The following is a 15,067-nucleotide window of genomic DNA, read 5'->3' as shown; positions in this document are numbered from 1 at the left end:
ACTGAAAAACTCCTTTAACATCCTCTTATGTACATATTCCTAGAAAGCATGAACTGTTTGGGTTCATAAGCTCTATTTATAGAGTAACACAGTGTATTCTCACTTTCCCTCCCCCTCCTTCACTCAGCTGTGTTTTAATATCCACTTAAGCTATCACTCAGGGCCCTGTCAGGAAAATGCAAGCCACACTAAGTATTTCAAGTAACGGCATTTAATATAGAGAACTGATTGTGAGTGTTGGAAGGCTGAAGGAGTAGGAAGAAGCTGCTGATGTAATTCAGAAATTAGTAAGTGGAGATATCAGAGAACATCCCAGGTGCTAGGAAAACAGGAAGAAATGGCATAATCACCCGAAACTAGGAGCTCAGAGAAGGGGCCCTTTTGATGAGACTCGGAACTTTGTGGGAGAAGCTCCTGCGTACCTAGTCTTGGACCTCTGAGGAAGGGCACGACTGCCTGTCTGTTGCTAAAATCTCTAACAAGTGTGGCAGAGCTGCTGCTAAATGCAGAAGCGCTAGTAGCTGGAGATAGCTGCCTTCAGCTGAAGCAGGGTGACAGCAGCTGGAAAACAGGGATGAACAGCCTTCCTCCTCTCTTTCACTTCCAGTTTCCCTTTGGGATGTCCCACTAACAGGACCTCATGGAACCAGCTGGCGGTAGATTCTGGGAAATAAGAGTTTGCCGAATCTCAGCTGCTGCAACACAACCAGAGTATGTGTGAGGGGGTGGTGGTAGGGGTGGAGTGAGGGGTTGTCTTGTGGAGAGAGATCATGTAGTGGCTAAGAGCCCCAGGTAGGTAAGTAAAATATGTAGGTAAGGGATGTAATCCATGTAGTTTCTTGTAACTTTATTGCTTCTGTCAGCTGCAGTGTTCCAGGGTATGCATCCACCATAGTAAATGTATCCATTCACCTGGTTGCTTCAAATTCTTTGCCACCTGGAGAAATTATAATCCTTGGAGCTAGGTTCTTAACAAAAATTCTGTTGGTTAAGCCGCTGCCATTAGCTCAGGTCATGATCCCAGGGTCCTGGGATCAAGTCCCGAATTGGGCTCCTTGCTCAGCAGGGAGCCTGCCTCGCTCTCTGCCTCTGCCTGCTGCTCTGCCTGCTTGTGTGTGTGTGCACCCTCTCTCTCTCTCTCTCTCTCTCTCTCTGTGACAAATAAATAAAGTCTTTTTTAAAAAAATTATGTTCTGTCAATTAGATGCACTCACAAGATTTGGGAGGCAAGGGTCATCTTCCTGCTGCTTGGTTGTTCCTGCTGAAAAGCAGGTTTATCTAGATGGGTGGCTCTTTGCAGCCACATTCCCATTGACACCAAAGATGAAGTAGGGATGCTTACTTTACTGCTGAAATTCCATGTGGGACGGAGGTTCAGCAGGTGAAATCCCATCTACTCTGTGACACTTCAAGTTTGGCAATAACAAAGTATGGTTAAGAAGAGGAAGTACTGGGAGGATATCAATAAGTAATTCACAGAACTCATGAGAAGTCCAAGGAGTGAGGCTCAGAAAACAGACTTGGACCAGGAGGGGATGGACAACTAAAACACTTAAGGTCACACTTCAGAGTCAGTCCGGTTAGGATGGCACTGCTGGCACCATGGCTCCTGGACTTGTCTCTTTAATTGCTACACAGACTGATGCTAAGAATTGAGTTAAGCCTCCGAAATTTATGGGCCTATTTTTGGATTGGCCCATGAAAGCCCCCTCTCCGGTGGTTTCCTTTATTCTTGCTCTTCTCTTCCTCACCCCCACAATGTGTTTGTTGTATGTCTCTAGATACATATGTATCTTTGTCCGAATATATGGTTTTGGGGTGTGTGTGTGTGTGTGTGTGTGTGTGTGTGAGATGTGGTAGAGACTTGCCAGCTATCCCCCACACCCATTTTCTTCTTCCTGGGAAATCAGCTGGACCCTGTTTCCCAGCTTCTCTTATACTTAAGTGTGGCCACAGGATTGAGTCTAACCAATTGGATGGTAATGGAACTAGTGTGTGCTACTTGCAGATTTGGGTCCTTAAATTTTCCTATGCATAGTTCCCTATTATCCACTGTGGCCAGTTTCATGCATTTGCACATGTGACCTTGTAAGTTACCTGTTGAAGATGATGGAACCAAAAGATGGAGGGAGCCTAGATTCCTGAAACATCACTTAGAGAAGAGCCACCCACCAACTAATGATGTAGGAAATGGTTGGGGTTCAGAGCTGACAGCCAATAAAGAATTCTTGTCTTTGGTGCAAAAAGATGGTTTTCTTAATGCACAGGGACAGGACCTGTGGACAGAAAGAGCTGCACTGGGATCCTGAGGAGTGGTCAGATTATATACTTTCCAGTTGGGAGGGGGTTAGGAATAGCATGGGCTTTGAGGTATTTTGGAAACAATGTTTCTAGGGCCTTGAGGAGGCTACCTATTGTTAGGAAAAGGTCATTTATTACTGTTTAGTAAAAACTCAGTCATGAGACCCTTCAGGTGTATATCAGTGGGCCATGTGCTTGGAGGATGATTGCTAACATATAGCTTGGGGGAGTTTAGAGATAAAGGAAGTTTCCAAAGTAGTTTTTAAGATTTTTAGAGAGCGAGCACAGGCAGACAGAGTGGCACAGAGTCAGAAGGAGAAGCAGACTCCCTGCAGAGCAAGGAGCCCAATGTGGGACTCGATCCCAGGACGCTGGGATCATGACCTGAGCCGAAGGCAGCTGCTTAACCAACTGAGCCACCCAGGCGTCCCTCCAAAGTAGTTTTTAAATGTTAAAGTTGACTTACAGGATCCTAAGAGTCAGGCTAAGATTGATTTTTGCCCTTAGCAAACTATTAACATCAAGGCAGCTGAGGACATTCCTAGAGGAATGTCACTCTGCCTATTTCCAGATTTTGTCAGTGGACTGTTACGTAGTAAGGTAATTTAATTTTTCTTTTGCCTTTTTTTCTCACATCATTAGGAACAGTTGTTTTGTACTTCACGTTAGTGAGAAACCATTTTCTTTATGGTTGAACCATTACACACTTCAAGATTTATTGTTACAGCAACTATTGTTGCTGATTTTTTCAAATCCCTTTTAGTTGAACACATCAGAAAAGTAAATAAAACACACATCCATATAGAAAAGTAAATGCAGGAGCACCTGGGTGGCTCAGTGGGTTAAAACCTCTGCCTTCAGCTCGGGTCATGATCGCAGGGACCTGGGATAGAGCCCCCGGCTCTCTGCTCAGCAGGGAGCCTGATTCCTCCTCTCTGCCTGCCTCTGCCTGCTTGTGATCTCTGTCTGTCAAATAAATAAATAATCTTTAAAAAAATTTAAAAAAAAAGTAAATGCAACAAAAATGTTTGGCCCATGATTTATCATAGGCCAGCACCCATTATAACTACCATCCAAATTGAGAAAGCCTCAGCACCCGAAAGCCTTTTTATGCTTTTATGCTATGAGAGTCAGTATGGTGGTTAACTTTATATGGTTGAGAGAAGAAAGTGGTTGATGTTTGGGAGCTTTCTTCTCTCAACCATATAAAGTTAACCACCTTACTGACTCTCATGGCATTAATTTTCCATGTCCAACTGATTTTTATGTGTGGTTAGAAGAGGAACCTGAGTTTAATTTTATTTCCATCTAGATACCTAATCCAAAACTATTCACTGAAAAAACTTTTTCTCATTTCTATACATTGCCTCCTTTCCATATTTTTCTCTATATATGTGAGCCTATTTCTGGTCCTAATCCATTCCTAGGTCTTTATGTCTATCTTGGCACCAGTACCTCACTGTTTTCATTGTAGTGGCTTTCTAATAAGTTTTCATATGTGGTAAGTATATCCCACACAATATTTCTTTTCCAAAAGGACTACTATTAGCCCTCTGTATTTTCATGATTGTTGAGCTCCCCAAACACCCTGGAATTTTCTTATGCTGGATCGTTTTGGGGGAAATTATAATGGTGAGTCTTCCAGTTCTGTGGCCTACATGCTCCATTTCTTTAATTGCTGTCAATATTTTATAGATTTATGTACAGAATTCTGCACATCTTTTGTTAGATTTATTCCTTGGCATTTACTGTTTTGTTTTGTTTTTCTAATGTCTTACAAATGGTATCTTTTTTAAAATTTCATTTTCTGCTTGCTTGTACATAGAAATAAAATCAGTTTTTGTGTGTTGACCATGGAGCAGAACCTTTGCTAAATAACCTTATTTACTAATTCAATTATATAACTGTATTTTTTAGTTTTCTACATAGATACTCCTATTCTTTCTGAAGACATCTATTTTATTCATTCTTTCCAACTTTGTACCTTTTATTTCTTTTTCTTGCTTTACTCCACTGGCCGGGAGATCTGTTACTGTGTTCAAGAAAAGTAATGTTGGTGGAAGTCTTTGTCTCGTTCTCAAACTTGAGAGAAAAGCTTTCAGTATTTCATCATGCGTATGATATTTGCAATGAAGTTCTGACTAATGGTTGTCACATTAATGATGTGCCTTTCTGTTTGCTTTTTTTTTTTTTTTTTTTTTTATCTATTTATTTGACAGAGAGAAATCACAAGTAGTCAGAGAGAGAGGAGGAAGCAGGCTCCCCGTTGAGCAGAGAGCCTGACATGGGGCTCGATCCCAGGACCCTGGGATCATGACCTGAGCCGAAGGCAGAGGCTTTAACCCATTGAGCCACCCAGGTGCCCCCTGTTTGCTATTAATTTTATCATGAATTGGATTTCAAATTTTGTCAAAAACGCTTCTGAATTGAGAGACCATATATATTTTTAAAAGTTCTGTCAGTGTAGGAGCATCTGGGTGGCACAGTCAGTTGAATATCCAGCTCTTGGTTTCGGCTCAGATCATGATCTCAGGGTCGTGAGATCAAGCCCTGCATCTTGAAACTCCGCCCCCTGCCCCCCAGTCACACTCATGTTCTCACCCAAAAAAAATAAATCTCAAAAAAAAATAAAGTTATGTCAGTGTGGCAAGTAATAGATTCATTTCCATATGTGAAATCAACCTTGAATTTTTAGAATATAATCACCTTAGTTGATTATTATCCTTTTTAACATATAGCTGAAATCACTTTGGTAATATTTTGCATAGGACTTTTTTACAGCTGTGTTCATGGGTGAAATACATGAGCACAAATATTTTCCTATAACTCTTATTTCTCAGCACAGTGCTTTTAATTAAGTGCTATACATGTTGCTGTATGTACCTTTAACTCATTTTTCAGGTACTCTGGTGGCTTCCGATCTCACTCATAACATAGTCCAGAGTTTTTACTAGGGCCTAAAAGGCCCTGTATTTTCTGAATTCCAGCTCTCTAATATTCACTCCCTTTATTCATGTCTTTTCAGCCACAGTCACCATATTGAAAATGCGAGGCATGCCTCTGCCACAGGGTCATTGTACTTAATATTCCATCTATGTGTATTGTTACTTCCTTATCTGCGTGGCTCACTAGGCACTTTATTCAGATCTCTGTTCAAATGGCAGTTTTTATAGTCCCCCTCTCTGCTGCCACACCGTGCTTAGTTTTTCTTCAAGGATCTTATCATCACCTTTTAAATTGTACATTTATTTGTTTATATGATTTTTGTGTATTTCTCCACACTAGAATCTGACACTTGATCTGTTTTATTCACTATTGTACTCCCTAGGATCTAGGACTTACTTGCCTCCAATGTCTTTATAGTGTTCTATACAGGAATAGGAAATTCTAGAACTGAATGGTATAAATAACTAAAAGGGGGGAAGAAAAGAACAATATAAATCACTCAATTTAAATAACAGAAAACAGACTGAAGAAACGGACAGGGCCTCAGGAACCTGTGAGATCATAACAAAAGATCTAACATTGTTATCAAAATCCCAGAAAGAGCTGAGAAAGCACTTGATGAAAAGTAGCTGAAAAATCCCCAAATTTTGGCAAGAGACAAGCAGAGTGAACCCCAAACAGGATAAACATGAAAAAAAAAGTCAATGTCATACATAGAATTAAACCACTGAAAACTAAATTAAAAAATAAAAATTTTGAAAGTGGCTTTAAAAAATCATACCTTACCTAAAAAAAGAATTTGGATGACAATAGATTTCTCATGAACCATGGAAGCTATAGGGAATAGTATATTTTTCAGGTTTTGAAAGAAAAGAACTATTAATTCAGAATATTATACCCAGTGAAAACATTCTTCAAGAATGAAGGGAAAATTTAGACATTCTCAGATGAAGGAAAACTGGGTGAATTTGTCACCAGCAGACCTACCCTAAAAGAATAGTTAAAAGAAGTTACTTGAGCACAAGAAATGCTGAAAGGAGAAACCTGAGAATATCCAGAAAGATGAAGGAACATGGTAAACAAAAATCGTGCCAACTGAACTAGTTTTCCTGCTCTTTGATATTTGCAAATTCTCTAAATTCTCAGTTCTCTAAATTGTGTTTAGTGGTTGAAGCAAGAATTATGCTATCTGGTGTTCTTAGCATATGTGGGAGAAATATTTAAGGTAATTATAAACAAGGAAGGATAAAGGAAGGTGAGGTTTCTATACTTCACTAGAACTGGTAAAATCGCACCAGTGGACCATGTTAAGTTTGCATTTATGATGCAGTACATACAGCAACAACTGAGAAGCAATACAAAAATTTAAACTCAAAATCACTATAGATAACTCAAAATGGAATTCTAAAAAGTACCCAGTTAACCCATAAAAGGGATAAAAAAGAAAACTGGCAAAAATCAGGGAGAGCAATCAGAAAAGAAAAAATGGCAACTTGACTACCCGTATCAATAATTACTTTATATATTAATGAACTGAATAGACCAGTTAAACGAGATGGGCAGAGTGGTACAAAACATGACTCAGCTATACTTTGTCTACTAGAAACTCACTTTAAATGTAACAGTATAGACAAATTAAAAGTAAAAGGGTGAAAACGATTTATCATGCAAAAATTAATTAAAGCAGGAGTGGCTATATTAATATCAGGTAAAGGAGAGAAGGAGAATTTGACAAAGACAGGGAGAGACATTATATAATGATGAACGTATTAGTGCATCAAGACTACAATAATCGTAAATGTGTATATACCAAACAATATTGTGCAAAATATGTGAAGTAAAACTGATAGGAGAAATAAAACCAAATCACAGTTGCAGCTGGGGACTTCAACACCCCTCTCAAAAATTGGTAAAACAGGGGCGCCTGGGTGGCTCGGTGGGTTAAAGTCTCTGCTTTTGGCTCAGGTCATCGTCCTAGGGTCCTGGAATCAAGCCCTACATCAGGCTCTCTGCTCAGCGGGGAGCCTGCTTGCCTTCCTCTCTCTCTGTCTGCCTCTCTGCCTACTTGTGGATCTCCGTCAAAAAAATAATCTTTAAAAAAAAAAAAAATCGGTAAAACCGGGGCACCTGGGTGGCTCAGTGGGTTAAAGCCTCTCCCTTCGGCTCAGATCATGATCTCAGGGTCCTGGGATTAAGCCCCAAGTTGGGCTCTCTGCTCAGTGGGGAGCCTGCTTCCTCCTCTCTCTCTGCAGCTCTGCCTACTTGTGATCTCTGTCAAATAAATAAATAAAATCTTTTTTTTTTTAATTGGTAAAACAACTAAGACAGAAAATCAACGCTCATCACCTATTTAACCCATCCTCCCAGCCACCTCCCCTCTGGTAACCATCAGTTTGTTCTCTGTAGTTAAGAGTTTGTTTTTTGGTTTGTCTTTCTCTATTTCTTCCCCCTTTGCTTGTTTGTTTCTTAAATTTCACATATGACTGAAATGATATGGTATTTGTCTTTCTCTGACTTGTTTTGCTTAGCATTATACCCTCTAGCTCCATCCATGTTGTTGCAGATGGCAAGAGTTCATTCTTTTTATGGCTGAATGATATTCCACTGCAGATATATATATCCATCCGATCTTTTCTTTGTCTATTCAATAATTGATGGATATATCAATTGGGCTGCTTCCATAATTTGGCTGTTGTAGATAATGCTGTTATAAACATCAGGATGCTTGTATCCCATTGAATTAGTGTTTTTGTATTTTTTGAGTGAATACCTCATAATGCAATTGCTGGGTCATAGGGTGGTTCTTATTTTTAACTTTTTTGAAGAACCTCCATGCTATTTTCCACAGTGGCTGCATCAGTTTGCATTCTCACCAACAGTGCAGGAGGGTTCCTTTTTCTCCACATCCTTGCCAAGTCTTGTTACTTGTGTTGTTGATTTTAGCCATTCTGACAGATATGAGGTGATACCTCATTGTAGTTTTGATTTTCATTTCCCTGATGATAAGTGTTGATGAGCATCTTTTCATATATCTGTTGGCCATCTGGATATCTTCTTTGGAAAAATGTTTGTGCATGTCTTTTGCCCATTTTGAACTGGATTATTTTGAAGGGTGTGGAGTCTTACAAATTTTTATTTAAGTTTTTTTTTTTTTTTTAAGATTTTATTTATTTGACAGAGAGATCACAAGTAGGCAGAGAGGCAGGCAGAGAGAGAGGGGGAAGCAGGCTCCCCATTGAGCAGAGAGCCTGACGTGGGGCTCGATCCCAGGACACTGAACCATGACCTGAGCCAAAGGCAGAGGCCCAACACACTGAGCCACCCAGGCACACCGAGTCTTATAAATTCTTTATATATTTTGGATACTAACCCTTTATCAGATATGTCATTTGCATTTATCTTCTCCCATTCCATAGGTTGCCTTTTAGTTTTGTTGATTATTTCCTTCACTGTACAGAAGATTTTTATTTTGATTTAGTCCTAATAGTTTATTTTTTGCTTTTGTTTCCCATAGAACATAGTATATTTAATTAATTTCACCAAGTGCTACCAGATTGCTCCCCAGAGTAACTACACCAGGATAACCACCTACCAACAGTGCATGAGAATGCTTGTTTTCCACTATATCCTCAACATTTGGTATGGAAGAGGCAATAGAAAGCCAAACAGAATGGATCCTGGGGGCACCTGGGTGGCTCAGTGGGTTAAGCCTCTGCTTTTGGCTCAGGTCATGATCCCAGGGTCCTGGGATCACCCCGCATCAGGCTCTCGACTCAGTGGGGGGCCTGCTTCCCCCTCCCTCCCCGCTCTGTCTGCTTCTCTGCCTACTTGTGATCTCTCTCTGTCAAATAAATAAAATTAAAATCTTTTAAAAAAAAAAGAATGGATTCTGGGGACAAATGTCTGGATTCAAAAACTGGCTGTACCATTTCCTAACCTTGTGACCTTGGATAATTTATTGAGACTGTAAAATGGAATAGTAACAGGACCTATCTTTTAGATATTGGAGCTTCTTAGACATTAGTGAGTGAAACTGGCACTTTTCTTTTTCTATTTCAGACATTTCCCCCTATTTATCCTATTTCTGAATGAAGAATTCAAATTAGACTGAAAAGCTACAAAAGTAAATGAGTTTTAGGTGAGTTTTAGAGCAGACGTCAATAAGGTTTTTGGTCTGGTCAATTACTTCTCTGATTTTCCTCACAAGTTTTACTCCATCCTCCACTCCACTGGATAGTAGTAGAGTCTAGAAGTAAATTCAGCTCAGTCTCTTCAGGTTTCATGTATTCTTTTTAAAATAAATGCTCAGAAAATTCTGAGCATTCTACCTTTGCTCCTCTGCAAAGTGGCTTCTGGGTGTGGGCGGGAGGACTTATGTGGCATTTTGATATCAGAAGGAAGGGGTTTCCTGGCTTAACACTGGTCCTTGGGTGTGCACAAGCTGGAATCTTCTGGTTATCGCTGACCAGAGGAATGGTGGGCATTCTGCTAACATTTGCTTCTAAAACTGATGAATTGGTGGTCCTGTCTCTCTTTGCTGTCAGGCCCTTGTGCCCTTCCCTGTCAGTTTGGCCTCCTCAACAACACTGTTTGATGCTGCAGACTTCAGTGACTCTCTGCCTCATACTCCATTGGGCCAAAAGGGTCTCTGCTCAGTATCCATACTATAAAGGGGTCAAAGGACACTTCTTCCTGGCATGCCAGTCTGCCCTCTTAATGCTCATGGGGCCACAGTAGGTCCATGCTGCAGAGTAGTTTCCTTTTAAAGTCTTAGTAGGGGAGAGGGCAGAAGCTTCTTTGTCCACAGTACTCTGTACTTTGTATGCCAAAGTCCCAGATGAAGTTGAGTTTGTCATACTTGTCCCTGTTGTCTCTGCTTCATTTACCCCCATCCATCAGGATAGGAAGGGACCTGTTTTCTCCCTTTGTCATGTGTCTTACTTCTTCCTTCCTTTCATTGTTTGGCACTTTGATTTATTAATGGGATTTTAATTTGTCTTAGAGACAATAGTGAAATTGTCTGGTCTGGAACATTTTTACATGGGGATCACTGTATTTGAGCTAGGCAGTCAATGGTACTTATTTTGTAATCTGTATTTGATTAAAAGTTTAATATCCCAATAAAGCTGAAATTATAAAAATTTAAATAAAGAAAATCCTACGTAAAAGAGAAAAGAATGAATTTTGGTCCAGAAAATGGTGTGGATTTGTATGAAATGTTTGTTCTAACCAATTTTAGGTGGTTTTGCAGGTACGGCACTGTTCGCGCCCTGCTCCCACTGGAGGATAAGTAGTAGCTACGGCATTCTGTAGATAGAGGATAGGGTTCATTTATCCAAAAGGACTCCAGTACTCTGCTAATCTCCTCTCCTAAAGCAACAGCCATGTCCCTGATTGACCATAGGGAAAAAAACATTTTCTGAGGAAAGTGGAATCTTTTGCCCCTCTGCTCAGCCTTTTGTTAAAGGACATCAGTTACACCACAGAAACTAGTGAGGGGATGACTGAAGAGGTTGTGTGCCAGCGCTCAGTATACACTGCCGTTTGCATTACGTCCTGCCACATAGCTCATACTTAGCCATACGGCGAGGGAAGTAGGTTGTACCTTGTAAGTTTTGGTGGTTAAGGGTAAAGAGAGGAGCCCCTGTAGGCCTTGAGCTCAGTTACACACTAACCCAACTTTTATCAGAGAGGTTTGTCCTGGGATAGCAGGTAATCAGCTAATAATAACTGAACATATCAAGGCAGAACTCTTGATTCCCTAACCCAGCCTGTCTCTCCCTCAAATTTCTCATCTCAGTTAATGACACCGTGATCCACTCAGTTGCTCAAGCCTAAAATCTCGGAGCCATCCCAGGTTTGTCTTCTTCCTTCACTATTCACATCAAGCCCATCAGTAAGTCCTGCTGGCATGGCCTCCAAAATATTTCCAAAACCCATCAATTCTCCATCCCTGCTATTGGAACCCTAGTGCAAACTCCATCCTCTCCCACTAGAATTACTTCAAGCCTCCAAACAAATGTTCCTTGTTACTCTGGGTTTTCTCCTACCCATCTGCCACATAACAGCCAGAGTAAGCTTTGCATCATGTCTTCTTATACCTAATACTCTGCACTAGATTCTCCTGATGGTTTTAAAAATAAAATACAGAGATGCCTGGGTGGCTCAGTTGGTTGAGCCGCTTCCTTCGGCTCAGGTCATGATCCTGGGGTCCGGGGATTGAGTCCCACATCAGGCTCTCTGCTCGGCAGGGAGCCTGCTTCCCTTCCCCCTCTCTGCTGGCCTCTCTGCCTACCTGTGATCTCTGTCAAATAAATAAATAAAATCTTTTTAAAAATTATAAAAATAAAATACAAGGTCATTATGAAAAGACTCTATGTGATTGACCCCTATCTATTCTTTTCTGTCATTTTTTATCACCCTTCCTCTGGTTCACCAGGAACACTCCTAGATCTTCAAATAGCTCTTTCTCATATTCAGGAAGTGTCTCCTGACCACCCAAATGATACTGTTTCATTCTAGTCATGCTCAAACTCTTCAGCCTCCTTTACTTTCTTTATAGCACATACAAATGAAATTTAATTTACACAGATGTTGACCTTTTCTTGTCTGTCTCCCCGCTCTGGGACAATCTCATCAGTGCCAGGAAGAGCACCTGGTTCAGAGGAGTGCTCAGTAAATAATTGCTGAGGGGCTCAGTCTAACCCTTGTTTTTGGCTCCGGGTCGTGAGATCAAGCCCAGCGTGGGGCTTCCTGCACAGTGGAGAGTCGGAGCTTCTCTCTACCTCTGCCCCTCGCCTCACCAGTCTGCATTCTCTTGTGCACACGCTCGCTCTCTCTCAAAAAATAAATAAATCTTTAAAAGAAAATAATTGTTGAAAGCACATAAAACCTTGTATCTTATTTGGCTTTTTTTTTTTTTTTTAATATATGTATTGACTCAATTGGAGAATCCATCACAGCGGAGGGGGTGACTGGAAGGGAAAGATTGAGGCATTCTGATAGTACAACAAAGGCTTAATTTCAAGTTCTAATCTCAATTTCTTGAGGGGGTAAAAGCTAAAATCTCTTCAATACTGATAAAAAAAATATATATATACATAGCTTGACTACACAAATGATTTATATGATACATTATAGTATATACACTTATATTACTGAATACTTGCTTATGTATTTATCATGGATTAGCATGAATGAGGACCACTGAAAGAGGTATGCAGATTTTCATATGCAGATCTGTGGATTTAGCCAACCATACTCAGACACAGATAGAAAGCAGGGCACATCTATGCAGGTACACACTGTGACTTCACCCCGCACAGTCATTACCATCGGTGCGTCCAGACGGCACTGGCTCAATGTTGCACTACAGAACCTTCATTCATCCCAATCTTGTACAACCTTGTCTTCAGTGGTCACATCATGGGGTGGGCTGACACACGGCACTCGCTTGGGATTCCAGTGAACACCTCTGCGAATGCTAATCTCCGAATCACTTTATTGTCTCAAGCTCACACGATAGGAGTGGGCAGTTGAGCACAGGTGGCTGCACCCTACACTAGTGGTCCACAGGTGGCGGGCCTAGCTTCGTGGGCAGGGGCAGTGCATCAGTGTGTGCCTGCTGTGTAGCCTGAGTGCCTAGGGGCCCTTCCATGTACACAGGACATGGAATACACAGCCAGGCTGCCTGGGGGTGATCAGAGTCACTGGGGCGCCGGGCTGACACTGACGCTGACTGGAGGCAGAGGGTGCTGGGATGGCTGCAGGTGCTGTCCTGCAGGGCCCCTGCTAGTGGGTCCGACTGGGCACAGCTGGAGCATTAGATGCACCAACTCTAGCAGAGCCATGCTCTGGAACAGCGGTGGATGTGGATCAACAGATAAGAAAGTTGAGGTTGTAGAACTGGATAGGCGAGTATAGACGGAATAGTGAGGGTCGACAATGAGGGAGGCAAGATCACCAGAGGCAAGGTGGGATAATTGTAAGGTGCAATCAGGGAATTGAGGGGCGAAGTGTAAATGGAGGGGGGAAGCTGGGATTGAGGGGCAGATACGTGAATGGTTCATGAGATACGGTTGGCAGGGTTAAGGGTTGCTGTTTCAGGCTCCTGATTATGGGGGAGCCCACTGGAGCGGAGCCTTGGAAGGCAGGTAAATTTGAGCTAGGCACAGACGGGTTCAGGGCGGCCGTAGCAAAGGTAGCCTCCCAATGCAGTGACAGCAGCAGGCGGCGTGGGTGGCAAAAGGCTGATAGGTGAAAGATGCGCTCTGGTACGTTGGTGTTCACGCCTAGGTAGCGAACCAACAGCTGCCCACGGCGTGACAGCTGTCGCAGCCAGTGCCAGGGTGGCTGTGGGCCGGCAGGCGCATGGCGACGCCAAGGCGGAGGTAGGCGGCCAGTCCAGAGAGCTTGAGCCACCGCGACACAGCGCGGGGAAGCACACGGGGGCGCACCCTGCAGCTGCTGCAACAGGCAATCCAGGTCCTGGAGCACTGCTCCCACCAGCTGGCTCAGCTCCAGCACCTCTGTCTGGAGGAAGGCCTGCAGAGGCCGCTGTGAGCTCAGTCTGAGCACCACCCACTCGGCGTCAGACTCTTCCTGGCCTGCGGTCTCCCTCAGCAGAGCCCGCAGCGACTCCAGCCTCCGCTTGGCCTGCACTAGGCGCTGCCGCAGCTGCTTTTCAGTGCGTCGGGAGCTCCCACGAGACGCAGGAACCCAAGTGGGTAAAGTTTGCTGCAGCGCGCTTAAGAGTGTGCGACTCTGGCGTCGTAACAGCCAGGCCTGGGAGCCAACACTCAGTCCGCAGCTCTGGGGTTCCGGCGGTGTGGGCAAGAGGTGCATCTGGGCCCTGCACTCTGCCAAAGCATCTGGCTCCCCTAGCTCTTGGAGGTGAAGGGGAGGAGTGACACATTAAGCCACCATCTCGTAACTGTGAATATTGCCCCCTCCTACACCTTTGTTGGTACTGCGGTTCAGATTCTTGAGAGGGGGGCATTACACAGACTGTTCCCCACCCCAACACAGATACTGACTGCAGCTTACCTGGGCTGGGCAGCAGAGTAGACAGCAGATACTGGGGTGTGTGTGGTTGAGCCCAGCTCCCGTTGCTGGGGTTCAGGCAGGCTTGTGTTAGGCTAATCAGGGCCTCCCTGTCCTTCTTGTCTCCCAAAGGACCCCCATAGAAAACCGAAGCTGAGAATAAGGTCAGAGCCCCTTAGTTGTAGCCCCTCCAGTTTCCACCACCTCCCAAACCAAAACCAAAGCTGGGAATTATGTCCGTGTCCCAGCCCTCCCACTCCCACGCCTTTCAGGGCTCTCTTGAGCGCTGATGACTGACTACATGGGGACAGGAAGAGTCTCACCTGCCAGTTCCTGCATGGCAGCACTGGGATTGCTAAGGCTAGTCCACAGCTGGTCTTGGATCTGAAGGACCTGTGTCAGGGTCACTTGACTCCTGGGGGAGGGGAGCAGGAATAGGGCATCAGAACCATCCCTTTGCTGAGGGCTCGGGTCTTTCTAGCCCAGGCTCCCAAGTTCCAAACTCACAAGGGTTCACAAGTAATTGCTACTTAGCACTTCAAATTCAACTTGCTTTCACTGAAATCATCATTTCCTCCTATACCAGCCTCCTGCTGTCCTAGGCAGAAATCTGGGAGCCATCCTTGACTCCTTTCTTCCCCACTCCATATTTACTTTCTATCCCTACTGGTACTACCATACTATGGTCTTATTTCTTCAGAGTGCCAGAGCCTCCTAAAATGGCTCTGCTTGGGGCACCTGGGTGGCTCAGTGGGTTAAGCCTCTGCCTTCGGCTCAG

At 43.2% G+C, this 15,067-nt stretch overlaps 1 protein-coding gene and 1 long non-coding RNA gene across 2 annotated transcripts; one reads left to right on the top strand and one right to left on the bottom strand.

Moving 5' to 3' along the window:
- The first annotated feature begins 980 nt into the window (after positions 1-980).
- LOC131808747 (uncharacterized) lies at positions 981-4,153 on the top strand. The gene is made up of 2 exons (XR_009344950.1): positions 981-1,111; positions 2,726-4,153. It is a non-coding gene; the product is annotated as an uncharacterized LOC131808747 (long non-coding RNA).
- A 9,089-nt stretch (positions 4,154-13,242) lies between these two features.
- Positions 13,243-14,282, bottom strand: LOC131837690 (dynein heavy chain domain-containing protein 1-like). Its single transcript, XM_059183485.1, has one exon. The coding sequence runs from the start codon at positions 14,089-14,091 to the stop codon at positions 13,243-13,245; it is 849 nt and encodes a 282-aa protein (XP_059039468.1). The 5' UTR covers positions 14,092-14,282.
- Between the last annotated feature and the right edge of the window lie 785 nt (positions 14,283-15,067).

This window comes from Mustela lutreola, chromosome 1, assembly GCF_030435805.1.
Source record: "Mustela lutreola isolate mMusLut2 chromosome 1, mMusLut2.pri, whole genome shotgun sequence".
Lineage (NCBI taxonomy): Eukaryota > Metazoa > Chordata > Mammalia > Carnivora > Mustelidae > Mustela > Mustela lutreola.
The sequence above is the reverse complement of the archived record's forward strand: the minus strand, read 5'-3'. Positions and strand labels throughout refer to the sequence as shown.

What these genes read in the sequence shown, in the direction of transcription:
- LOC131837690 (XM_059183485.1), bottom strand. Translation starts at nt 14,091, where the DNA reads ATGCACCTCTTGCCCACACCGCCGGAACCCCAGAGCTGCGGACTGAGT.